Source organism: Heteronotia binoei, chromosome 19 (genome assembly GCF_032191835.1).
Source record: "Heteronotia binoei isolate CCM8104 ecotype False Entrance Well chromosome 19, APGP_CSIRO_Hbin_v1, whole genome shotgun sequence".
NCBI lineage: Eukaryota > Metazoa > Chordata > Lepidosauria > Squamata > Gekkonidae > Heteronotia > Heteronotia binoei.
In genome coordinates, this window is record NC_083241.1 from 21,878,655 (window position 1) to 21,906,058 (window position 27,404).

The window sequence follows — 27,404 nt, forward strand, 5'->3', positions numbered from 1 at the left end:
CACATACAGTGAAAGGGAGAAGTCCAAATCCCTAGTTTTAAAATCTATTAAATGTTTGAGGGTGTAGCAGTGTACCCTTTCTTCCAGTAATTCTGGTGCCATGAGGGTGACTTAACTTTGGAGTCTCTGAAAAGGGAAGTGGGCTGATGGTGCTTACATCTAAACGGCGCTTCAATGTACAAAAGCAGTATCCATCTTGAGTACCAGCTGCCTTTCTTTATATCTTGTTTGAACCTGATACAACAGCAGGCTTAGGAAACAGGTCGATGGATCCTTGGGCTGAAGCATGAGAAAACAAGTACTGGCTGGTTATCAAGTTATCCCTAAATGTTTCTCTGAAGCTGTCGCTACACTGCCACAAGTGAAGAGAAGCGAGAGTGCATGTTTTCTCATGGCAATGTTTATTACATTTGGTCAGTGTCTTAGGAGTTTTTGACTTTCAGACAGCGTACCCAGTACAGCAACATCTTCATAAAGACTACCACTCTGCTCTTAGCACACAAAGGGCATTAGCTTTTCACAGTTAAGATGCACAGAACAAAGTTCACTTGATATCACCTGTTTACAGGTAGCTTGGCATGCAGCCAAGACAGAAAGTGGTGTTCGGGACGTGAGCAACTGAATGCACTTTTGGGGGCAGCGGCTGAGCTGCTGGTAAACACACCTTCAAGGCACAAAGCAAAACAATTGGCCAGGTCAAGTTTCCCCTCCCCTCTATTTTCATTTAAGAAAAGGGAAGAAGGGTTTAATATATACAAACTACATGAATATAAAATAAATACATTTCTGAAAGACACGTACAAAAAGTCAAGAGTTGGTCGAAAAAAGCAAGGCTTCCACAGAATGCCACACAAATAGAATCCGCTTTGGGCAGAGGTTTTCAGTCGCAAAGCCGCATCCGTTGTCAGGACAGCGCAGCACACTCACTGAGGTAATGGCACAATGACTTCGACGTAATTGATGGGAAAGAAGCCCGATTCGCCATTCAACATGCCTTCATACCAGTTCTCATCGATCTGATTGGTTAACGTAATGACGTCCCCTTCCTTAAAGCCAAGCTCACCTTCGTTTTCTGGCTCAAAGTCATACAGGGCTTGGCAGCATGGTTGGTCCATGTGCAACAAAGAACCTGCCAGAGTCACAAAGGTGATGTAAGTAGCGTTACTATCTTTACTTACCTGCTTCTTTTATTATAATTTCAAAAGATGCATCTCAGCAGTTCTCACACTCTCTGGGACTCACTTGCAGAGTAATTTCATGCAACTTTCCACTCCAGATAAAATTCAGGAGTCTCCCATTTAACATCTGTATAGCCCAGGCTAGCTCAGTCTTTTCAGATCTCAGAAGCTAAGCAAGGTCAGCCTTTTCTGGTTCTTGGATGGGAGACCACCGAGGAATACTAGAGTCACTCCGCAGAGGCAGGCAATAGTCAAACACTTAAACATCCTCTTGCTTTGAAAACCCAACAGGGGCACCGTAAGTCGGCTGTGATTTGACAGCCAAAAAAAAGACTCAACTTTTCATTTTCAGCAGCATTACTGAGCAGGCTGTTATTTTGCACCTGATGGCAGAGGCAAATCCAAATCTGATACTGCCCTTTCTCAGCTCATTCCCCCTTCCTTCTCCCCACTGGTGGATCCAATTAATTTAGCAGCAATTATTCTAAAAAACCCAAATCTGTCCCTCCTTGCCATTAGCTGCACCCATTTAAGCATCACACTTTCATCTTTAGAACAACTGCTGGGTAATAAAGGGAAGTGAATCGGTGCTTGCTCCCCTCACCTCCAGCAGCTGTGGCCTTGCAATTCAAAGAGGAAGGATACCAAAGGCAGAGATGAGCTTTGGCCTCTCAGCCTCTCTCAGGGCAAGGTGGGTCTGCCTTGTGACTTCTGAGTGTTCACTGTTCAGCTGCAAGGGTTGCAGGAGAAGAGCATATCTGCCGCCTTCTGAGGATTCAAGCCCACACTCAAGCAACCAGGCACAAATGTGAGACGAGAGGTTAGGAAAGGAGCCTGTGAAAGCTGAATTGTTTCTTAATTTCTTTTAACATCTATATCCTAATGCTCATTGCTGGTTTTTATGACTGCCATGCTGATGCTGTTTTTTATTATTTCTGCTGTAGGTGGATGTGCTTACATCCAATACTCTCGCTAAGCTATGGAGTCTTGTGAGCAAAAATTCTACTTTGTGAGCGACTGGCGTTAAAGTTGTGAGCGACTGCATAAATTAGTTTGCTCTGGGGCCATCCTTCCTGAGCTAAGAAAAAAAAATGCAGCTGGAGTTTAAAAAACTGTGAATTAGCTCACACTAACTCAGCTTAGAGGGAACACTGCTTACATCTTTCAGCTTATCTTTCTTAAAATCTGGGTTTGAACATATGAAGCTGCCTTATACTGACTCAGACGCTCAGTCCATCAAAGTCAGTATTGTCCACTCAGACTGGCAGCAGCTCTCCAGGGTATCAAGCTGAGGTTTTTCACACATATTTGCCTGTACCCTTTTTAGTTGGAGATGCCGGGGATTGAACCTGGGACCTTCTCAAGCTGAGGTTTTTCACACCTATTTGCCTGCACCCTTTTAGTTGGAGATTCCAGGGATTGAACCTGGGACCTTCTGCTTACCAAGCAGATGCTCTACCACTGAGCCACGATCCCTCCCCAATGTGTTTACATTTTCATTTTATGTTGAGAACCATAGCTGGTCAATAAGCAAGACGCTATTGCTAGAGATCACTTTTAGATTATCTCAGTGCTGATTGCAGCCATCATAAAACTTCTTACTGCCCCCCTTTATGTTGCATGACATGATCTTGTTAAATACAACCCATCAGTTTTCTACTTTAAGCCCCTGCATAAGTTATGGTGCAGCCTCACTAGGCACACTGGGCTCAATTTTGGTCTCTGAATGGGCACTGCAGAGCAGAAAAGTACAGAAGATAGCAACCAAGAGCACCTTCCCCAGGAGGAAAAGCTAAATAGTCTGGGACCTTTCAGTTTAGGAAAGAGACTACTAAGGGGGAGAGGAGACATGATAGAGGATTATAAAACCAGACATGGGGTAAAGAGAGTGCAAAAGAGTAGAACGCAATCATGTCCAATGAAGTTGATGGGATTCAGGATAGACAAAAGGAAATACTTCTTTATTAATAGATGATTAAAATGTGGAATTTGCTGCCAGAAGCTGTCATGATGGCTACAGGCATAGAAAGGGGGTTAGATAAATCTATGGAGGCAAGGACCAGGAGTGGCTGCTAGCCATGGTGACTAAAAGAGCACCTCCTTGTTCAAAGGCAATAAACCTCTAAATACCAGGGCCAGCACTGTGCAAAGTTCTCTGCCTCCGTTGGCTGCTGGCTGGTTGCTGTGTGAGACAGGATGCTGGACAAGATGGACCGCTGGGCTGGTCCAGCAGGATTCTCACACTCTTATCTGCAGAGCCTCAATACAGTCACAGCCTGAAAAGCTTGCTGCAAAGTAAATTCCATCACCAGGCAGCAGCAATGGAAACTAGATCTTTTTTTCTATCCACAAGAAACAAAACAAAAAATCTCGCATGTTTTCCTATGGCTGTTTTTTGTGTAAAACACATTTTTAGCCGTAATTAAGGGTGGGTTATAAGTTTTGCCCATATTGGGTGACTTTCTGTGTTTCCTATACCCCATGGAGCAGGGTGGCCATAGCCCCCCACTGGCTGTTTCACTAGCATGGAACCCCCTCCTGCAAGACAGGTGGTTTTTCTCTCACCCTGCTGCAGCTTGCTTGTTTAATCTGTACAGAGAATGATTTACACAACAACTCATCAAGTGCGTGTGGTTTAAATGGCCTGCTCTGCGGGTTCACAGAAAAGATGCTCAGAAAAGGATGAAGTGAATGAAATCTAGAATGAATGAAAGATGAGTCTACCGGCATCTTTTCGTTGTGAAGGTGGCAACACTCCTCAGCATGCTCTCAACAGAGTTTGTGGAGAAACCAACTTCACAACCCCCCACCCTCACCTGTTGATTTTAGTGGCGAGCTGAACGAAATGCCGTTGTGTTGTTGGCCGTCGCTGAGCTCCAGCGTTGTTATCACTGACTTTGGCTTGAACTCACGCCTGGGATGACTCGATGCAATGTTGATTCTGAAACAGGGGAGGCAAGAGGCAAACTCTGAAATCCTGGAAGTCTGAAGGAACCAGCCCCAAGTGTTTCAGCAACTGCAGTGGGGCAGCCCCAGCCCTCAGACTCTCTTCTCACTTGAGAACTCTTTGAAATCATGGGACTTTGCCACTAATTCTAAATAATAATTTCTTAAGTGCACGGAGTCTTATCTGCGAGAACCAGGTTTGATTCCCCACTCCTCCACTGGCAGCTCCTGGAATGGCCTTGGGTCAGCCATAGCTTTCACAGGAGTTGCCCTTGAAAGGGCAGCTGCTGTAAGAGCTCTCTCAGCCCCTCCTAACTCACAGGGTGTCTGTTGTGTGTGTGTGGGGGGGGGGGAACGTAAAGGAGATTGTGACCACTCTGAGATTCAGAGTATAGGGTGGGATGTAAATCCAATATCATCTTCTTCTTAACATTTTGAAAACCTTATATGCCACTTTGGCTTCCCACTGTACATTTGAAGTAGCTTGCTGCAAACTAACAGAAAATGGCTTTTTTGCTGCTATTTTAATATTGTATTGTCATTTTTCTACTTTTTGTTATCCAGTGATTTATGGGCTTAATCTCTCATAGTGTATTAATGTGCAACTGAAATGCCCCCCTATTAGTGGTACACACAAATATTATTATTAGAATCTCCACAATTAAACAGCAGCGTAGATTTTCAGAAACCTCAGAACACCACGGCATAAACAGCTGAAACCACAGAAGAAGGGAGCTGAGATAAAAGCAGCCCTTGATCCGTCTCTGTTTCTCACATGATCTTCACAACAGGCCAGTGAGGTAGAACAAGCTGAGAGACTGTGACTGGCCCAAGGGCTTCCAAAAAGCTTCACAGTAGATCCACCTTCCATTCTTTGACGGAGGAATGTGAGTAAAGATGGAAGCAATACCTGTTCTGAAGCTTGCTCTGCAGTTCCTCGAGGATTTCTGCAGACTGTCTGTGGTAGTCCAGCGCAGCTTCTATCAGGACTAGCAGCTGGCTGACTTGCTCGATCTGGAAGGGAGAACCAAAGAAGAGTCTCATGGATTTTATTGGCTGTCTCAGCAACAGAGATCTGATCAACTGGTAACAAAGAGACTCATGACATATAGCAGGCAGAGGTTCTCCTAGATCACAATGTTTACTTAAAAAAAATCAGACTAGTGCCAGAAAAAGGAACAGATGAGGAATAAATGCAGAATGAAAATTCAGATGTGATAACCCCGTGGCGCAGAGTGGTAAGCTGCTGTACTGCAGTCCAAGCTCTCTGCTCACGACCCTGAGTTCCATCCGGCGGAATCTGCGTTCAGTTCGCTGGCTCAAGGTTGACTCAGCCTTCCATCCTTCTGAGGTCAGTAAAATGAGTACCCAGCTTGCTGGTGGTAAAGTGCAGATGACTGGGGAAGGCAATGGCAAACTACTCAATTTAAAAAAAAAAGTGCCATGAAAACACTGTGATGCGACATCACCCCAGAGTTGGAAACAACTGGTGCTTGCACAGGGGACTACCTTTACCTTTTCAACAATTGTCAAATGGAAAGGCTGTTACAGAGAGAAGAGGTGCTTTGACAGAAGTGGACTAATCCCAGGTGCTTTTTAACCAGATAAACATCACCACAGCTACTCATGTGAACTGATCTCAAGCGAAAGCTGCCTGTGTGTTTTGAAGGGTCCCCCAGTTCTCTTGCCTGTCCACCAGGCAGTGGGCACTTAGAATCAGGGCTCATGCATGCCTCCAGCTGGCACAAGCACCTCTGCTGCTTTGAGTGGGCTTCTCCCCTGCCCTCAGGGGGCACAGGGATCTTGTCAGGGCTACTAACAGAAACAAGCATGCTCCCCCCCTTTCAAAAAGATTAACCACCAAAATAGCCAAAGGCCATTCTGCTGATCCACACTCTGCCTCTTAAAGAATGTGTGCACAGGGGGTGGTAGGGGGTGGGGAGAAGGAGTAGCAATGGGAAGGCAATAATCACTTTCTATGTTGCCCTTTTTTGGTTTTGGAACCAATAAGCACACTCAAAACACAACAGATCCAGGTGGGCAGCCGTGCTGGTCTGAAGCGACAGAACAAAGCTGGAGTCCAGCAGCACCTTCAAGACCAACCAAGTTTTATTCAGAATGTCGGCTTTCAAAAGCTCTGTGGTTTCCAAGCTCCTGGCATTTTGAAAAGCTTACATTCTCAATAGATCTTTCTTAGTTTGTTCAAAATACAGCAGTCATATAATCATGGATGTGTATAAACAGTAGCATTTCTCCCAGAAGATGACTTGGCAACAGAGTCTTGTGTGGGGGTTGAAGCCCTAACTCAAGGGTTTTTGCTGGCAAAACCCACCACTGAGCAAACATTTATATACCACCATTCAACACAAAGATGCATAAGAGCACATGAAGTATAAGATCTGTAGGTACTTACAGGGCTTTTTTTTGTAGAAAAAGCCCAGCAGGAACTCATTTGCATACTAAGCCACACCTCTTGACATCAAGCCAGATGGAACTGCATTCCTGTGCATTCCTGCTCAAAAAAAGCTCTGGGTACATACATTTTTTTCAATTATCCTTACAACATCTATAAGGTAGACTAGCACTGTTATCTCCACCTTATAGACTGGGAAGGAACAGAGAGTACCTTGTTTAACCACCTTGTGAATTCACAAAAAGGGACTTCATGCATGGCTTGTGCTCTTGGCCACAGTGCTATGCCAGACCTTGAAAGCTGCATAATGGGTGTGCTCTGCACTGGGGAAGAACAAGAACAAGGGCATGAAGCTCCCTGGAGTCTTGCTAGCATCTACTGGATCAGTGTCGTCTTCAGAGGTGGCAGGCTAGACTCCCACTCAGTGGCAGCATTCTTCAGACACTTTTTGTTTTCTGAAGAAGCTGAGAATTGGCAATTGTCCTGGAAATCTACACTCCTCTCACTAGGTGGCAGCCTTCTTAAAGCAATACACAAGCAATTCAAGACTTCAAGCTGCCATTCAGTCAACATAATTAAAAAGACAGATTCAGTGGGTTAGGGCTGCCAGTCCCCAAGTGGGTAGCCTGGAGAAAATTGTGTGAAAAATGACTATAACACTCAGTTACCATTATGCACTTCAATTCAGTATTGCAATGAAATCTAATGACAATTTAACAATTGATTCCACAATTAATAAAGAAACAGTAAAGAACAAACTGATCTATGCATCATACTCCACACAAATAATTTACAAAACCAGTTGCTCCAAAGAAGAACAGAGTTCATGAAGCTGAAGAGCAAGGCTCTGTAGGTGTGTGAAAAGTCACTTGTCAATTTCTTCCACAGCAGATGTGAGTTTTCAAAAGAATAGTTGATAGTGACACACTTCCGGAAAATACATGAGTTTCGGACACCCTTTGTCTGACACAACTTATTTATAGCTGGAACCAATGCTCAATGAATACTTGTGTGTTAATCTAGTCAGTTTTTCCAAGGCATTAGCGGAGAAGATACTCCGAGACTCCATGTGAAGAGTAAGGTATAAATCCAGTCTCCTCTTCTTCTTGAAAAGCAGTGGTGTACCCACTTAATCAATAAGGGGGGGGGGGGTGCTACTGATCTATGACTCGTAGAAGAATCATACTTTTCCCACCCAGGAGGAAATGCCTCTTCTGAGGTGGTGCCTACCAGGATCACATATGTGCATCCCCTAAAAACCACCTGCAAGACAGTTGCGACTCACTTCCCAACGCACAACTTGAACAGCACGGAATGAGGACGCTGCATCTCTCCTGCATACCCCCTACAGATAAATCCTGCGCACTCAAAGACACCAAACGGCCTGAAGCACTTACGTCATTTTCTAAAAAGTTGAACATGCTCCTCTCTGCCAGCTCTTTGGACTCTTCAAACTTTTCCACAGCTTGCTTAACCTCTTCATCTGGAATCTTTCCCAGGCGCTTCTTTTTGTAGTCATAGTCCAAACGTCGACCTTCTAGTTTCTTTAGATGGTGCTATTAAAAAGGGAAAGAGAGAAAAAATCCAATTAGAACAAACAATAAGGAGTCCCAAATGAATAGGGAGAGGACTTGCAGGCATTTTCTTTGGGTGGAACAATGCAGTTACACTGATTTATGTGTCAAGGGCAAGTCACATGGAATTCTGCAGGCTACAGAACCCCCACGGCATCTGTAAACACTCCAAATATTCCCAGCAATAAATCTGTACATGCTGGATACTTAGTTCAATGAGAAAGAGCTTCAGATCGTGCAATTTAGAAGCAGGTCTCCACCAAAACACAGCTATCTTTTATGTTTTATCTTTTGGTCAGATTCTGCTGTTATATCATCATCATCAACAATGTCAATATACCTAATTCTCAACATGTCCTCTTTGGGGGATACTTGGAGCCATTTCGGGGGGATACCTGGAGCATAGCAAACTTCCAAAGTAAAACACCTTTCAGGTGTGGGTGGAGTTTTTTAAAACAAAAGAGGTCACCCCAATCTCTTTCAAGTCTTTGTCTTGCAGCAACTGAAGAGGGTCAATGAAGTTCTGCTTGACGTTGATGTCCAGAGAGTCTTTCACTTCAGCCATTTGCTTCATGCTCTCCCCCACATCGATCAGAGCAGCACCTGACAGGAAGAAGCAACACTGATGCATCATAGATGGTGTGGTGTGTTCTTTAAAAATATACACTGGAAAGGCTTAGGAATTAGTTCACAGGCTCTAAAACGGGGGTGGGGCTGTTTGGACTGGCCTGCACCAGCCTCCCCATTCCCAGCGGGCCAGTGGTGATCCCTGGGCCAGGCACGCTGCAATTCCTGCTGGCCAGCTGGGCCTGGGGAGGCTGGCGCGTAGCCAGCATGCAGCCCGGCCTGGAGATCGCCACTGGCTGGGCAGGGAGGCTGGCCTCCCCATCCAGCCGGTGGCAATTTCTGGGCTGCACACCAGCCTCCCCACCCAGCCGGTGGCGATCCCTGGCTGAAGGCTGTGCCAGAGCTCTTTCAGCCTTGTGACCAGGCGGGCGTACTCACAGTCGCTTCTTTGCTTTGGAAGCTGATGCCTCCTTCCCTTGAGTCATGAACGTCAGAGCGAAGCGCCTGGCGAGAAGTCCCTCTGTGCGAATGACTGGCCACAGACCCGTCTTGGCCTGGAATGGGGTGAGGTCTTGGGGAAGCTGAATGACAAGCATTCAGGAGCCTCCCCTCCTCCAGCCAGAAAGGATTTCACTCTCATCTTGGGTCTCCCAGAATTTCATCTGACGGGAAGGGGAGCGGCCTGTCAAAGGGCCCCTGGCTCCTCACTCCACCCGCCTCACCCCGTTCCTTTCCCTTTGGGCTGAAAATATGCTAATATCAGGGGGTGTGGCCCAATATGCTAATGAGTTCCTGCTGGCCCGCGAATAATGTTATAAGTTTCTAAGTGGCCCTTGGCAGAAAAAAGGTTCCCCGCCCCTGCTCTAAAATCACTCTCCGTCTTCCCAGAAAGGAGCAGCATTCTGACATTCTGGCAAAGTGTAATTAAATTCCAGCTGGGCATGAGTACAGTTTGCCACTGCTGGGCATGTCCTTCACTCCTCGTCCTGCAAGTGGTCCTGGGATCAAGCACTTCCTGACTTGATCAAGCACCGATCTGCTGTCTTGACAACAACCACAAGCCTCAGCGAACTGATCTGGGGCACCTCACACAAACTAGGGCTCCGAACTGGGATTAAAACCAATGTTCAGAATCCTGGCTTGTTCCAATAAGCCACTTCCAGTCCACCGAGGCACCTGCATCCGCATGGCACCGTGGATTGCTGCATGATCAAGCTGGCTAGGAAACGATTGGTGCAACTGAGCCAGGGCAAGAATGGGAAAAGTGCTGGATGAGGAACTGGGAGGTCTGTGTTTCAGATCTCCACTCTGTCAATGAAAGCTTGGTGAGTGACCTTGAACCAGCTGCTTTGAGGAAGAACACAACAAAAAATACAAACTAGTGACCAATTTACTAAGAAATATATAGAAACCAGTCCGAATGTTCAAAACATGTACATTCAAGCCCCAAAGTAGTGTGGTGACAAGCCAATTGATTTACTTGTTTCCTTCCGGTCTTCATCAGACCTGGGACCAATATTGATTCAATTATATAGATTCTTTACATAATTTTTAAAAAAGGGAACGCAGAGCGTCTCCAGCAGCAATTTCACGCTGGCTACAGCAAGAAGCCTCATACTGAGCTGTAGCCAGCGTGAAATTGCTGCTGGAGACGCTCTGCGTTCCCTTTTTTAAAAATTATGTAAAGAATCTATATAATTGAATCAATATTGGTCCCAGGTCTGATGAAGACTGGAAAGAAACAAGTACTTAATCGATTGGCTTGGAGAGCCAGTTTGGTGTAGTGGTTAAGTGTACGGACTCTTATCTGGGAGAACCGGGTTTGATTCCCCACTCCTCTACTTGCACCTGCTGGAATGACCTTGGGTCAGCCATAGCTCTGGCAGAGGTTGTCCTTGAAAGGGCAGCTGCTGTGAGAGTCCTCTCAGCCCCACCCACCTCACAGAGTGTCTTGTGGAGGAGGAAGGTAAAGGAGATTGTGAGCCGCTCTGAGACTTCGGAGTGGAGGGTGGGCTATAAATCCAATATCATCTTCTTCTTCTTGTCACCACATTACTTTGGGACTTGAATGTACATGTTTTGGACATTTGGACTGGTTTCTATATATTTCTTAGTAAATTGGTTACTAGTTTGTATTTTTTGTTGTGTTATCCATTATAGTGACCTCTCTCGGTTTGTATTCTATTCCGCTTTGAGGAAGAAAGCAAGGTATAAAGAGATAGATAAATTAAAAACAGAGGATGGAGGGGTGTTGTTGCAGTAGGATCCCCACAGTGTCTGAATGCAATGAAAGTCACGTGTTGCTGTTCCACCTTTTCCCACTGCAGTGCCTCTACTTCAAACCCCTTGGGACACAGACCCCGCTTCTCTGTTTATGAAACACTGTCATGTGTTACGGGCCTGAACATACAGCTAACACTGCAGCAGCACATGCTCACCAAACGTTGATTCCTCTCCAAGTTCTCTCCCGTACCGAAGCATACAGTCGCCCAGCAGCCCCTCTGGCTGTGGGTATCCCGTGGCTTTCACTTGCCCTCGGAACTTGGACACAGTGTTCAACATTCCCAGCTTGGCTCTGGACGCTTAACAAGAGAAATACAACAAATGGATAATGAAACAAAACAAAATAACAACCTGTTTTTGAGTGTGAATGGGATCGCCACTTTGCCTTTCCGTCCAGAAAGATCTCCAAGGTGGCTTACTTAAAAGGGGGGAAGCATTTAAGAGAGGAATGCTTCCTTCCCTGAGACAGGATCTTGCCCAACCCCAGTTCTCGCTAGAGCATCTGCAGTCAATTCCCCTGGGCTTGCAGAAACCCCTACCCAACGTCTGTGTGGATTCATGGGTCACCACAGGAGGGGGAGCCACACAGGATTATTAGACTGCCACAAAATTCCAATTCCATGGTGCAGAATTTTATTTATTTCACTGTGCCGAATTATGTACACCCTGCTGAGATTGCAAAAACATCATGGACAGAGTTACTGTGATCTTCTCTTACCTGGATTAGGCTGGAGGTATTCCGTGGATTTTGACAGGAGTTCTGCCACCACTTTGTTGGTGACATCAATTTTCTGTAAGAAAAACAACAAGAAGGGTCCTTCAAAGGAGTTTTCACGATCTGGCAGCAGTGCATTCTGGTCTTTACAGATGTCATACAAAAGCCAACACTTAGTCTGTGGCGTGGATACAGAAGGCACCCTGCCTTCTAAATAAGAGTCCTAGAATGTCCCATGAAGGGGGGGGGGGGTCTCTGCTAGCAGAAGGGAGGCCAAAATGGAATCACAGCAGGATGCTGCACAGCCTGCCCTTTAATGAAGTAGGCAGGGATGTTTGGGAACAGAACTGCAGGTCTGGAGGCTCTCCTTTTTAGGTAACCATAATTTGTTATCTGTCTGCCTGTTTGCAGGGATGTCAAACGCATTTGTTATGAGGGCTGGATCTGACATAAATGAGACCTTGTCAAGCCAGGCTATGTGTATCATAAAATTTAATGCTTGGTACCAGAGATACAAACTTTATAAAAAACACAAACACAATTAAAGATTTTTTTTAAAAAAAAAAACCTTAAAACATGCTTAAAAGATTAGCACTCTTGCAATTTTTTTTCATTAACTCTGATAACTGAAGCCTCTTGCCCTGAATTATTGCATCAAAATCTGGAGACAATGTCTGTGCTGTAGCAATCCTGAGTACGCTGTTCAGGTGAGTGTCTGTAAGTTGCAAACCTAATTTTGATTTACTGACATTCATTACAGAAATCTCATGGTCAATGCTTTGAACCTAGAGGAAAACATGAAATGGCTGAGCATTGCAAGCTTTTGTACATAAATTGCTTCATGTCTAGTCAGCCAATGGAGAAAATAGAGGGTTTGTTCTTTGGCTTAATTGAGCAAACCTGGCCAAGCAAGCTGTGATGCAGAAGGAAGCGAGAGAGAGAAGGGAGCAGATGACAGTGAGTTGCTCACAGGCCTAATAGGAGCCCTCTGTGGCCCTGATCCATCCTTCAGGCCACACATTTGACACTCCTGTTCTAGACACTGAGCAAACACCAGCTCAGTTCCAGAAGACAGTGTTGCTTGGAACAGCAAGAATCCTGTCAAGATATATCTGCAATTCCCAAGACCTTGGCTAGGTCTCAAATCAAAGAACACCATCTTTCTACTAGTCAAAGATCTGATTGTGACAAGTTGTCATCATCACACAGCGACAAAATATGGTGCTATATCAGTCCTATCCACAATGCTATGCTACCTTTCTTCCCCCCTGCTGCTGCTGGAATTTCACAAATCAAACTGTAAAAATATGTTTGCGTGTGTGTACATACACACCAGATACTGTATTGTTTCTATCTTTACTCACATTCCCATATTCAGAAACCAACCCCCACCTTGAACTTCAACACCATCTCTCACTGGTCAGCAGACATCAGACACTGGCACCTTCCCCTAAGGAGGCAACCAGAAAGCTTTCTGGTGTGTGCCCATGTGTGCACACAACACACATGCCAAGCTCAGGACAATGTGTTCATCAGCTGCTCTGGGGGGGAAAAACTAAGCTAGGGACAATGAGAGCAGAGATTTACAAGTAAGAGTAGCAATAACCCCTGGATGTGGAACCCCTTACCCTTTCCATTTCCTGGAAGTCTTCATCTAGTTTTGTTCCTTCAGCTCCACTGATTTTTTCACTAAATAGCTGTGAAAGAGAAACGAAAAACAGCCTCAGTTACACCTCAAAGTAGAAAAGTTCTGAGTTAAAAGGATGTGATGGGAGGAGACAAAGTACAATTTCCATACCTTCCAATACTTTACTGAGGAAAAACTGGGACATTAGTATATCTGTCACACTTGTATGGTTTTTCACACATTGCATGCATGCATTTGTATTGTATGAACACACAGCTTGCTTGTATGCACATACAGATGATGTGTATTCATTCTGATTTTGTACCCAGAAATGAATACCCTAGGAAAAATCACATGTACTGGATACACATTTGATGGACTTGCACACAGTCACAAGAAACACCTTCTCATGTACGAAGAGGGGAAGAGCACAAGACTGCAGCACTAGGCTGCACCCCCTCCCCATGCATGCTCATTGAAACAGATGTGGTTTTAGTGCTCCTGTGCCTGCTTTCTACCACTTTGGGGGCTAAATCTTTTAAACAGTAATTTGGCAGAGATGATGAATATTCCCCTTTGTGGATTACAACTGCCTCTACTGATTAATGACTGGAGAGAGGGAATGAATGTTAAACCATTTTGCCTGTGGTACAGTCATGCCTATGAAGGAGCAAAGAAAGAATGAGAAGGAATCCTCCCCTTCCTTCTCCAGTCTTCTGTTTGTCCCTTTATACCAGGGATAGTCCCAGAACCCATTGGCTAGCACCCAGAAGATATCTTTGGACAAGAGACAAAGTTGCATACTTCAGTGAGCTTAAACGGACATCCACTTTCAGCCCACAATTTCCAACCAAAGGACAAAAGCCTTTCTGTGCACACAGATCTCCTTAGCCAGCATCACGTAGTGGTTAAAATAGCGGATTAGGATCTGGATCCTACCTGTACCATGGGACTTGCCAACTCATTTTTCTGTTTTTTCCAACAGTAGCTACAAGGGGATTGCTTAAAAGGGGCCGTGGCTCAATGGCAAAGCAGCTGCCTGGCATGCAAAAGGTGCCAGATTCAACCCCCGGCAGCATCTCCAGTTAAAAGAATCAGGTAGTAAGTGATGCAAAAGACCTTGACCTGAGACCCCAGAAGACTGATTCAGTGTGAGGCAGCATTAAGGTAGGCTGGTCTGTTAGAATGAATTGGGTCATTACGGGACTGCACTATATTTCTCCTCATCCATTATTTCACTCATCCATTCATTCCTTTCTGTTATCCTTGTGTTCTCTTCCTTTCCCTTGTTTCTTCCTCTCTGGTGAAATGGAGATTGTAAACCCCACTGTGCAGTCATTTTTGTTGATTTGTCAAGTGAGACAGATGGTATGAAGACAGAAGATAGTTGGATGATAGACAGATGGATCATAGAAGACTTCAATGGCATAGAATAACTTCAATTTTCCTACTCAAAGCATGCCTGGAAAAAAAAAATACCTGTTTTGTATAGCAAATGCCTTTGCAACCTAGGGTGCGTATTTGGGGAAGGCAACTTCCATCTTCTTTGATAACGGAGTTCATTTTGCAAATCAAAACATACAGAAAAATCAAAAGAGCCTCTGCCATACATCGAAGACATAATGAGAAGAGAAAGTTTCTGCCAAACTCCTTGCAAGTTTAAGATTATTACAGGAAAACAAAGCAACGAAGGCTACATTCAAAAGAGGAGGCGGGAGGGATTGCATATAAATGAAGCAGGAAGGACTCAGACATTCGGTTTCTTGAGTTAATCCCTAGCCAACAGCTCCTTCTTGGAGGTGGCCTAGACTCTACACCTGTATATGCCCACAGGGCAGGGTTCCTTGTGGGCCTGGGTACTGCCACACATGTGAATGGTAGTTCTGAGAGCTTGCTTGGTGCCCACCAGAAGCACTTCTTACTACTGTGCCCAGGTGGGTTTTCGGAAGCCACACCAGAATCCATACCAGGGCTCAGCTTCTGTGGCCAAACCGCTGGAGGTGGGATTCTGCCCATCGCTACTTTCGTATTGCTTTAGAGTACTGCATGCTTGCTACTGAAAATGATATGCATTTTTCTACAATAATCTTTTCTCTGGCAAAGACACTGTCTAAAGGCACATGATGTAATTCTGGCTCAGATAGGAATAGCCCTGTAATTGGATAGAGGACAGAAACGTGCTTGAGAGAAAGAACAGTGGATGAAACTTTGCCAATGCTCTTTGCATCTTGTGTTCAGATTTCTGACATCTTGAGCAATGTAACACCTCTTGGCTCAGGAAAAGGCTTTTTTAAAAACCCACATGGTGGACCTAACTAGTATATAAAGTTATTTGCATTGTCAGCAGACAATGAGTTGCCTTTGGGGACTGATCTAAGAATATCCCTGCATGAATTGATCTCCAATATTTATATCCAGTGCAGTTTCTGTCTTGCAGAATTAGGTCTTTGCCGCAGAAGGACATGAATACTGTTTAGAACACAATAAGCCTTCACTTCTCCCAACATTTTATAGACTAGGCACACCTCCCCCGAATTATATTATGTACATGCAGGCCACACACTTCAGTTTTGTAGGGTGGGATAGCGAGAAGCCTTGGTCCTCAGAGGAGCCCACCCACAGCATAATTGCAGGAGTCACTGTTCTGAGCACAATTCCTGCTTGGGAGGATGGTCAGAGCAGGGCTGGAGAGATGCAACGGGCAGACTCCTTAGAGTGCAGACCATTTGAGATGACCCCACATCGCTAAGACTACTATACGATCACCATCAGGAAAGAAGAGCCTGCCTATATTGAAGTTGTGCAGCACCATAAAAAAGGTAGAGGTAGTCCCCTGTGCAAACACCAGTTGTTTCCGACTCTGGGGTGACGTTATTTTCACAACATTTTCCTGGCAGACTTTTTACGGGGTGGTTTGCCATTGCCTTCCCCAGTCATCTACACTTTCCCCCCAGCCAGCTGGGTACTCATTTTACCAACCTCGGAAGGATGGAAGGCTGAGTCAACCATGAGCCGGCTATCTGAACCCAGCTCCCGCCGGGATCGAACTCACATTGTGAGCAAAGTTTAGGACTGAAGTGCTGCAGCTTTACCACTCTGCACCACTGTGCAGCACCATAGAATGTTTTTAATTGTAATTGTATTTTATTGGTTTTAAATTGTAAATATAAATATCTGAACTGACTGTTAGCTGCCCTGAGTCCGCTTGCAAAGAGGGCAGGATAGAAATTTAAGGTAAATAAATAAATGACCGAAAGGTGGCATAATAGCCATCTTCAAGCATTTGAAGAAATGTCACATAGAGAATGAAGCGGAGTTCTTTTTTGTTGTGCCAGAATATTGGACCAGAACCAGTGGGCTGAAACTAGAAAAAGGTTTTGGCTCAACATTAGGAAGAACTTCCCAACAGACAAAGCAGTTCCTCAATGGAAGAGGCTTCCTCGAGAGAGGCTAGATGGCAATTTGGGCTCTTCTTTTTAAGGAGAGGCTAGATGGCAATTTGACAGCAATGCTGATTTTATGACTTTCTGTGAATGTAGGCAGATGGTGAGAGGGAAGGCAGGAAGGGATGAGCCAGTGTTCGGGTCTCATGGCTATTTCTAATATGCCCAGCAGAATGCCAGTTGTCACTGTGGGGTCAGGAAAGAATTTTCTTCCAGGCCATATTGGGCCGAGGATCCTGGAGATTTGTTTCCTTTTTCTGGGCATAGAGCTGCAGCCATAGGGTGGATGAGGGGAAGCAGTTGTGAATTTCCTGCATTGTGCAGGGGGTTGGACTAGATGACCCTTGTTGTCCCCTCCAGCTTTATTCTTCTATGTTTGTGCTTCAGCAGGATGGAAAGTTCCAATATACCCAATGCAGAGACAAGGCTGAATTACCAGCTCCCACTCCTTGACAGGGAAGAGGCAAGACTGTGGTGCCATCATGGAAGAAATTCTTGAGGAGGTGCAGGGAACGGTGTCCGGGAACCTTACCTGAGCTTCACAAGTAGCTGCAGCATCCAGTCCCTTCCAAATAACGGGATGTCAGGTGCAGATACTAGGTATGACACAGCATGCCTGCCAGGTGATGCTTACACTAAGAGACTGCCCCTAAGCAGGCTAGGAAGACAGGAAGAAGCAACAACAGCAAATTGGGCTATGTTGGGCTTCATTGGAGTGGCTGGAAAATGTTGCTCTAAGAAGCCCAGGCAACTGAAAGGACATGATGATCTTTACACTGATCATGTTCTGCAATTAAACTTCTGGACCACAGTGCCTTGTCTTGTTGAGTGACCTTTGACCACCCAAATCCATTAGAAAAAGCCCTCGGCCCAGGCAAGAAAATGGTCTCTGGCACAACAAAGACTAAAAGCAACAAGAAACTGAGCACAGACATGATAGGGGTCCTCCTCTGTGGATGACCTCTTGGGGCTTGCCGGCCCCTCTTGCTTCAGTGCACCCACAAGCAGTTCTCTCATGGCAGGCAAGTATTCCCCTGTACATCGCTTGACAATTACTAGAAGCAGCTTTCCAGCAAGATTCTGTTATGAACCCCAAAGGCTTCGATTACTTAGAACGCTTGCAGCTGCAGCAAATGTTATTACTTTCTGCTACCATCTAGAAATGCCAGCACGGCTCCACCCCTCCGCGGAGAGTCTGTTAAGATAGGCCTGGAGGCAAGAAACCTCCAACGATGGGAGTTGCTGCACTGGTTCGAGCTGATTGCTTCAATTGTGCAGGCTTGAAACGATAAGAGCCACCACCAGCCTGCGGGAGCCCAAGCCAACACATTCTCTGAACTTTTAATTTGTTACAATGCTGAGATAAAATCTGCAAGCGCCTTTCCAACAATGCAGTTTCTGAGTTCTCAAAATGTACTTGTGTTATCTGTAACTAAATATCCCATCAACGTTAGCCATGTAAGGCAAGTATTGATTGGGGATTTGTTCCACAGCCTCTGCCCAGGAGACGATTCCTGTGCCACTGGCTTCTTCAACGGCTGCTGTCGGGTAGCAACAACAGCAGCAGAAGGGGCCGCTTGTCAGTTTAGCAGTAAGTGGGGCTTTCTGTTAGTCACACCATCAAAAAACACCTACTGGTCAAAACTGCTGACAGCACTGGCTGTCCAAAGGACTTATGGCCCCTGCTGCACGTGGGCCTAGCAGTGCAGAGTGGGGTGGGGAGGGGGGCTCGGTATTCTTTCCTGCCTCATGAGCTTAGCTTCCACCTACAGGTGCCATCCAGTGCCTCTAAACTGCATTGGGAGCTGGCTGCCAGGCCCTGCGTGATCCCCAAACCAACTGTACAGGGACCATCAATTATAACCCACCCCCAACAAAAAAACTTTTGCTCAAATTTTCTTCTCTTATCATGCAGAAGAGCAGAGTTCAATTTGATCAAGGTCAAGGAGTTTTACTGAATTCCTTACTAAATTCTCTTTCTCAAGTTACTGGATCTTCCACAGATATCTTACTTAGGAACCTTTTTGGAAGTGCTGTCCCTCCCACCACTTTTATTGCACCTGTCTGTGTTTCTCTCACACACTCTCGCACTCAGCGTAAGCATAAGGAGAAATATTTTGCCGGGACGGAGGGAGGGAGGCTCATCTGGAGGAAATGGGGCAGCATAGGATTGAACACATCAGACGTACAAAGTAGCCTTATCTGCACTCTGGCCTACCACTACCCTTCCCAGAGTTTCCATAGAAAAAGGTCTTCCCCCTTTGCTATCCGAGGTATTTAGCAGAATGAGGTGGCAGAATGGGGTGCACCACCACAGACTGTAGATGGGGAGAGTTGCACTTTACATGTTCTCCCATTTTAAAAAACCCTGCAAACAACACAAAAAATTACAACATCAAGATCTAGTTCCCTGCAAGCTGAGATAGTTTTCTACTTAGAGGGGGAAATAAATGCAGGGAACTTGGTAAAAAGAACAGAATTCCCTTGCCTACAGTGGTCCTGTTCACCATTTTAGAACCTTGCTGCTCCTTCTTTTGCACAGGCAGACCAGGTTTAAGATTCCTTAACTGAAGGTGCACTTTAACCCAGGACCTTCTCCGTGCAAAGCAAGTGTTCTGTCCGTGGGTTCCCTACACTTCACCCCCTGAAGACAAAGAGCCAACAGACTAGGGCTGATTCCACACCAGGCTTCTGGAGCAAGATAGCCATTTCGCACCAGTTGCTCTGTGCTGCCATTTTGCATGGGGAAAACCTGCAATTTGCCGTGCCGCAGTGTAAACCTCAAGTGTAGGTTAGTTTCTTAGGATAAAAACAGACATGACTCTGGATCTCCATGATCACATGTCCCAGAGTCTTTTTTGCCCCCAAATGTCAGTTCAACACAACTTCATGGAGCATTTAATATGATCAAGGAAATTATCTACTGGGGAGGAACCTCCCCCCATAATTCTCCTCCTCCTCCTCACTCTCAAACACCCGCACTGAAGCCGCCATAGGCCCTGTGGAGAGAAACAATACAGGCACATTCATCTTATCAAGTAGTCTGTCTTTCCCATTGAGCCTCACCTCAGGTTATAAAAGGCACAGTAGGTGTACCAGCAGATTAAGGGAGAGAGCCAGTCAAACAGGGCAAATGTTTCACGGAGAGTCAAGGCTCCCACTCCGCATGCTGTTCTCCCAAAGCAAACTAGCAGTCCCACAAAAGAGCTTTAAACTGAAGGAAAAAGACAAAAATCTGAAAATGGATCTCCCACATCACTTTTGGTTTTGATCCTCGCTTTGGCGAAAAACCTGTGGGTGGTCTGTACTGATTCAGACTGCTGATGTGTGTGAAACAGAGTGTCAGATGATTAAACATTCCTTCCATTGAACAAAAAAGAAATCCCTTTTTAAAGCAAAACCTACATAAGCAAGAATTCCAGCCTAACTTTCCCGTGACATACTAGTTTTCTGCATGCAAGGAGATTTTACATGGAGGAGCATTCTCCTGCCACCTGCTGTAGTACAACCCAGATAAAGGTTTCCTGCCATTCTATCGAGCAGGATATAAATACAAAACTAAGCCGCACTCTTCCTATTCCCCTGTTCTTTTGCTTTGCCTGCCTCTTTCATGAACTTTCCTTCCCCTTTGCCGAGCTATAAAAATAGCACTATACCGAGAACTGGCTCTCTAAAGCTCCTTGCAGTGGGTGTTTATAGACCTGCTATTATGGCATTTTACCCGACTAGGAGCCTGGGCTATATTTGTTTAACTCCTCTGTTTTGAGGCTGGATGGGGAAAACAGAGCACAACGTTAAAGGGAAAGGAAGGTGCTTAGGTTGGCATCAGCCAAAGGCAGATAACAAGGTGGGAGGAGGACTGAGGTGGGCAGGCTGTGGCTCTCCTGCTTTAAAGGCAAAAACGTGCAATAAATCTTGCCTCCTCCACTGTGGCAGCTTTGACGTCTGTTGTAACAACCCATTCATTCAGTGTCACAGTGATCTTGCTGCCCTTCCATTCTTAGAATATTTTTTCCACAGCACCACAGATAGTGTGAACTGGAGCCTGCAACAGACCAACATCACTTTCTGCTTTGCTAGGTAAGCACTTAAAAAAAAAATTGTGATAGCCACAAGACTGCTAGATCAGGAAATAATTCTCCATAATGTGACTGTGAAGGCAGAAAAATCAGAACCTTGGACATGCCCCCAAAACACAGGCTGCATTGTGGTGTGTATGTTTTATTGCAAGCAACATCACAGGCAGGAATACCAAGTAACATCACCGACACCATGTCTGGAGTACTTCTCAAACTGCACTGTGCCTTGGAAGCTTGCTGGGTGACCTTGGGCCAATCACACACTCTCAGCCTAATCTGCCTCACAGGGTTGTTGTGAAGTGATGGTATCACTTTACTCTGCTCTGGTAAGACCTCACCTGGAGTATTGTGTTCAGTTTTGGGCACCACATTTTAAGAAGGATGTAGACAAGCTGGAACGGGTCCAGAGAAGGGCGATGAAGATGGGGAGGGGTCTGGAGACCAAGTCCTATGAAGAAAGGTTGAAGGAGCTGGGGATGTTTTGTCTGGAAAGGAGGTGGTTAAGAGATATTATGATCACCTTCAAGTACATGAAGGGCTGTCATCTAGAGGATGGTGTGGAATTGTTTTCTGTGGCCCCAGAAGAACTAATGGGTTGAAATTAAATCAAAAGAGTTTCTGGCTCAACATTAGGAAGAACTTCCTGACCGTTAGAGCGATTCCTCAGTGGAACAGGCTACCTCGGGAGGTGGTGGGCTCTCCTTCCTTGGAGGTTTTTAAACAGAGGCTAGATGGCCATCTTACAGCAATGAAGATCCTGTGAATTTAGGGGGAAGTGTTTGTGAGTTTCCTGCATTGTGCAGGGGGTTGGATTAGATGACCCTGGAGGTCGCTTCCAACTCTATGATTCTATGATAACATTTGAATGATGTAAGCTGCTTTGGGTCCCCAGTGGAGAGAACACCAGGCTCCAAATAAATATTTCTTAGTACACAAAAGGATGAATGCATGTCTTTGCTAGCACCAGAGGTAAAAGTAAGTCAGTACAGGTTTCAAAAAATCTAATAATGTACCTCTCGTCTTCTGCTTTGAGCTTCCTGGAAAAAAGTACCAGGGGAAAAATTTAGTTTTATCCCTGAGTAGTACACATTTCTTTTAAAAAAGTAATGTAACAGAAATGATATTATCTAGATTACAAGCCACCTCCACCAGCAACCTGATCTAGTCAATTTCAGCACTCCATTTAGATTCCTAGGACTAGCAGCACCATCTATCCATTTTGAAAACTGAGCCAATTCCTTCTTCTCCCTTGCAGTGTGTCCTAAACCAATGTGCATTCCCACTGTTGTGTTTACTGTCAGAGGCATACGTGGCATCAATGCAGACAGCAGCTCTACAGGGTGAGAATAGAGAGGTCACAGCCCCAAGAAGCTTACAATTCAAAGTCTGAACAGTGGGTAGACCTAAAAGAAGGTGAACAAGTTCAGTTGCATAGACTCTGGCATTGAATGGGGGAGCAAAGCCCCATGGGAAAGCCTGGCTTTAAATAGGAAGCGCATCAAGTTACAGATTCTGGACAAGGGCAGACAGAGGTCCTATCATTCCAATGCACAGCTCAACAGTCTTGCCTTTTGCTGTGGATAAATTATGCCTCAAAATGTCTTTTTAATCAATCATCCATGCCTGGGTTGAAATTCCTTCTCAACACAGGTCAAGCTAGTAAGTCATAGAACAGAATCACAGAATCCCTGAGTTGGAAGGGATCATACAGGCCATCTAGCCCAACTCCCTGCTCAATGCAAAATTAGCCTAGGGGTGGCCAAACTTGCTTAATGTAAGAGCCACACAGAATACACATTAGATGTTTGAGAGCTGCAAGACATGATAGTCAGATGTTTGAGAGATGCAGGGAGGGAGGGAGGGAGGAAGGAAGGAAGGAAGGAAGGAAGGAAGGAAGGAAGGAAGGAAGGAAGGAAGGAAGGAAGGAAGGAAGGAAGGAAGGAAGGAAGGAAGGAAGGAAGGAAGGAAGGAAGGAAGGAAGGAAGGAAATAGATGGGGAGAGAGAGAGAGGTGAGAAGAAAGCAACTTTAACTTTAACGCAACTTTAACGCCAGCTGGCTTGGCTTAGAGAAGTGATTTAAAGAAGTGAGAGTCAGTTTGGTGTAGTGGTTAAGTGTGCAGACTCTTATCTGGGAGAACCGGATTTGATTCCCCACTCCTCCACTTGCACCTACTAGTATGGCCTTGAATCAGCCATAACTCTGGCAGAGGTTGTCCTTGAAAGGGCAGCTGCTGTGAGAGCCTTCTCAGCCCCACCCACCTCACAGGGTGTCTGTTGTGGGGGGAGAAGATATAGTAGATTGTGAGCCACTCTGAGTCTCTGATTCAGAGAGAAGAGAAGGGTATAAATCTGCAATTCTTCTTCTTAAAGTTGCCACTGGAATGTAGTGGTTAAGTGTGCAGACTTTTACCTGGAGAACCGGGTTTGATTCCCCACGCCTCCACTTGCAGCTGCTGGAATGGCCTTGGGTCAGCCATAGCTCTGGCAGAGGTTGTCCTTGAAAGGGCAGCTGCTGTGAGAGCCCTCTCCAGCCCCACCCACCTCACAGGGGGTCTGTTGTGGGGGAGGAAGATAAAGGAGATTGTGAGCTGCTCTGAGACTCTGAGTGGAGGGTGGAATATAAATCCAATGTCTTCTTCTAAATCCAAAAAGGCACAAATGCCTTCTCCAAGCTGGCTGATAGGGCAGTGGGCGCCTCAAGAGCCACATAATATGTGTGAAAGAGCCACATGTGGCTCCCAAGCCACAGTTTGGCCACCCCTGGCTGAGACAGAGCATCCCTGACAAGTCTTTGTCCAGCCACTGCTTGAAGACTGCCAGTGAAGGGAGCTCACCACACCTCCCTTGGTACCTGATTCCTCTGTTGAATTACTCTTACTGTAAAAAGGTTTTTCCTAATATCCAGCTGGTACCTTCCCACCCTCAATTTAACCCCATTATTGCAAGTCCTGCTGCCAACAGGAACAGCTCCCTGCCCCCTCTAAGTGACAACCCTTTAAATACTTCAAGAGAGCACTCAGCCTCCTCTTCTCCAGCCTAAACAGTCCCAAGTCCCTCAGCCTTTCCTCAGAGGGCTTCTTGGTCTCCAGACCCCTGATCATCCTCCTCCTTGCTCTCATCCAAGTCCAGTCTTGGCACAGTGGTGGAAAAGGCCCTCAAGATGCCGCCCACTTATGGCAACCGCACAGGGTTTTCAAGACCAGAGACATCCAGAGGTGGTTTGCAGTTGCCTGCGTCTCCACAACAATCCTGGACTTCCTTGGTGGTCTCCCATTCAAATATTAACCAGGCCCTGCTTAGTTTTTTTTTTTTAAGGGAGGGGTATTTTTGTAATATTTGTATGTGTGTGTATGTACCTGGAAGTCATGTTGACCTGTGGTAACTGACCCCTATTGGGGGCCTGGAGGATATTCAGGGAGGTGGCTGATTAATCCTGATGCAGCCTCCTGACTGGGTATTTCCAGGACAGTCTCCCATCCAAGTATTAACTACAGTCAACCCTGCTTAGCCTCCAAGATCAGGCTTGCCTGTCAGGCCCAGAGCCAAAGAAAAGACAAGTAGAGTTCAAGATCTTTATTTCAGCTTCAGCGTAGTCAGAACTGACAAGCCCGCCAGTTCCTCCAACTTATAAACCTTTGCCCTGACGGTTATAATTCAAGCCAAAGCGCACCAAGCTAAAGCAGGGGTTTTGCGCGGGGTTTCTATTACGCTCTCATCACCACAGGTGTCGTTATCAGTTCTCGGGTCGTATCTCCTCCTGTTCACGCCCTTGGTTACATAGCAACTAGCCAACTCCCAGACATACCATCCTCCCTTCCGATAAACAACAAGCAGCAACTACATCAAAACAGCATAGCTAGCACAAGCACAGTATTGTATAGCTGGATACATATGGCAAGAGGAACAAGATGGAGTGACTCTTGACATTGCCTAGGCTATCCAGGTCACGGCAACCCTGCTGTCAGCTTGTGTTCCATTGATACTAACCATGTTACCTATAATGTTTATTTGCTTGCAACTAACCCCAATGATCCCCTGTAGAATTTTAGGCATGGCTGAGTGGGGAGAGGAAGGCGGGAGGGAATTGGGCGCCAGAGGCCATAAACGGTTTTGAAATGCAGAGGAGCGCGGCCGCTTCCCAGGCGCCGGCAAGGACACCAGCCGGGAGGGGGAGTGGGGATGGCCCAACGGAAGAGATAACAGGCGTGTGAATCAAGCACCTCTGAAAGCAGAATGTAACTTTATTATGAGAATGATTTAAATCCCCCAGGCTTTGATGTATCCCCATAAATGCTAGTGCTTGTTCCCTATACATTATCACTCTCAAAGACCTTCTGCAAGAGTAACATTGTTGTAATCAATAAATGAAACTTATTTTCAAAAGAAAAGAGTTCTCTCATTGTTGAAGCCTCAATGAACCCTGCGCTAACACCTGCTTAGTTTTGAGATGTGACCAGATCAAGCTAGCCTGGGCCATCCAAGTGGCAGAGCATCTGCTTTGAATGCTGAAGGTCCCAGGTTCAGGTTCAGCCTTTGTCATCTCCTGAGCTCCACATGCACAAGAATGAGGTGATGGAATGGCCTACGCTAAGTCAGACTGCAAAGGGTGGGGGGTGTCACTTTTTAGTGCTTCTCCTGCTCATGTAAAACAACTTCCAAAATGTTTAACAGCAGCACATCAGGGGAAAAGGCTCTAGTCAACCCTCTTTGCGTGGTGCGCTTGCTTTCCAATGAGAGGGAATTATTAAAGTAGTGCAGTCCACGCCAGCATCTCACTCTGCTGCAAGTATAAATCAGAACTTGGGTGTTAGAAGTGAATTGTCTCTGCCTGGTGCACTGGAGAAGTCCTGCTAGTCAGAACACATAATACTGAGTTGGGTGGGCCAACTATGAGACCTTGGCACCTAAGGGCAAACAGTGTGGGGGGGGGCCACGCATGAGCCACCTTTCCATCTGCTGCTCCAGGACAGCTGTGATCATGTTTAAACGCCCCCACTGTGTGTGTGGAGGAGCCCCCTGCCATGTGGGTCTTTGCCATGTGGTCCTTCTCCCCCTAACAGAGAGTGCCAGTTCCTCAGCTGGCAGTGAACCCCCACCCACACAGTCGAGTCATTTCAAGCATGAAAAAGAAGCTCCCACACAGCTGGGGTGATGCTTAAAGGGCCCCTATGTTTCTGCCAGTCCAGCAGTCAATACATTGTCTGGGTCTCATTTAACCGCTTCCAGCTACAGAACAATAAGAAGTAAAAGTTCAAATAAGAGAGCAAGACAAAACGCCTTTTTGCCCACGTCTGTGACTATAACATGATTTTACACTTTGAATGGCGAGTCAGTTGGCACCAGGCAGCGCCACATCATGCCAACGGGATGCATTTTCATTAAAAACTCATCTACTGAATCCATTCTTCCAGCACAAGCTTCACACAACAAAAGGCATTTTGCATTTCAGAACCCTGCAGAAACCCCTGACAAATCTCTACTGTATTTCCTCAATGACCCACTGGCAGATGACCCATTCAACAATATATTTAACAGCACAAATCAAAAAGGCCTAATGCTTCAAAACAGTTGTTCTATCAACCAGTCATTTCTAACAAAAACAGAAATGTTGTAAGAAGTCAGACAAATCATACTCCACTGAGCTACTAGATTAACCACCTAGGACAGCTCACAGAGGGATGGCTGCATTCATTCATTAAAGCAAAAAAGAATCAAGAGTCTTTTGACACCTAGATTAATTGTGGGGTATGCTCTCTTGCATTAAAGAGTGCTTCAGCAGACATGTAGCATATAATCTTCATTCAGCAGACATTATTAGCACTGGTCAAGGTCCCTTTCAAGTCTTAAAGTGCATCTCATCAACTATCTTTTTGTAATCCCTACAACAGCCCTGCAAGGCAGGCCAGTATTGTTCTTCTCATCTTGCAAATGTCAGGGGAAGCTATAGTGGAAATACACAGTGGCTTGCCTAATGAATTTGTCAAAAGAGCAATCTGTCAGAAGACCATCTGATCTAGATACTTACTATTAGAGAATGTTTATCCATGGTCAAATTCTGCTTCTCTGGGAGGTAAAAAACTGTGAGCAAGCTCAGAACAGTGGTTGTGAGGGCCTGAGTTCAAAGCGTTGGAGGGCTACAGGAAGCCAGTGCTGAGGAAACATTTCTCTGCCTGAGGCAGAGAAACAAAAACCACTGGTCAACAATAAATTTATTCACACTCTGTCCTAGTGTATATACATGCATTTGATTTAGTGCAAATATTAGACAAAATATGACAAAGGAACAATAAGTCATTTGTACTCCCCCAATTCATGCACTTTGAAATTTCTACATAGAACACAGCCTAAACAAAGTCCATAAATCAGTGCTGTAGGATGGAGTCCTTAAAAGTTCCGCTTGTGACGTTGTAATGAATATCTTTATCGTTGACCGGTGGTTTTTGTAAATATTCCATTTGTACATTGGTACCAGTTACTTATATTGAGGCCTGAAGAGGGCTGCGGCCCATCGGAGTAGCCAGTCCTGGGCTAGACAGCCTAAGAATCGTAGCAACTTCATACATTCATCACAACATAAC

At 45.5% G+C, this 27,404-nt stretch overlaps 1 protein-coding gene across 1 annotated transcript in view; it reads right to left on the bottom strand.

Moving 5' to 3' along the window:
• Positions 1 to 382: 382 nt before the first annotated feature.
• The window catches only part of SH3GL3 (SH3 domain containing GRB2 like 3, endophilin A3), a 60,385-nt gene continuing 33,363 nt past the window's right edge, over positions 383 to 27,404 (bottom strand). The window contains exons 2-9 of the mRNA XM_060260233.1: positions 13,305 to 13,373; positions 11,680 to 11,752; positions 11,117 to 11,260; positions 8,581 to 8,714; positions 7,935 to 8,093; positions 5,035 to 5,138; positions 3,995 to 4,119; positions 383 to 1,129 (exon numbers count right to left, since the gene is read on the bottom strand). Coding sequence (XP_060116216.1) covers positions 924 to 1,129; positions 3,995 to 4,119; positions 5,035 to 5,138; positions 7,935 to 8,093; positions 8,581 to 8,714; positions 11,117 to 11,260; positions 11,680 to 11,752; positions 13,305 to 13,373 — 1,014 coding nt within the window. The 3' untranslated portion in view covers positions 383 to 923. The remainder of the gene's footprint in view (positions 1,130 to 3,994; positions 4,120 to 5,034; positions 5,139 to 7,934; positions 8,094 to 8,580; positions 8,715 to 11,116; positions 11,261 to 11,679; positions 11,753 to 13,304; positions 13,374 to 27,404) is intronic.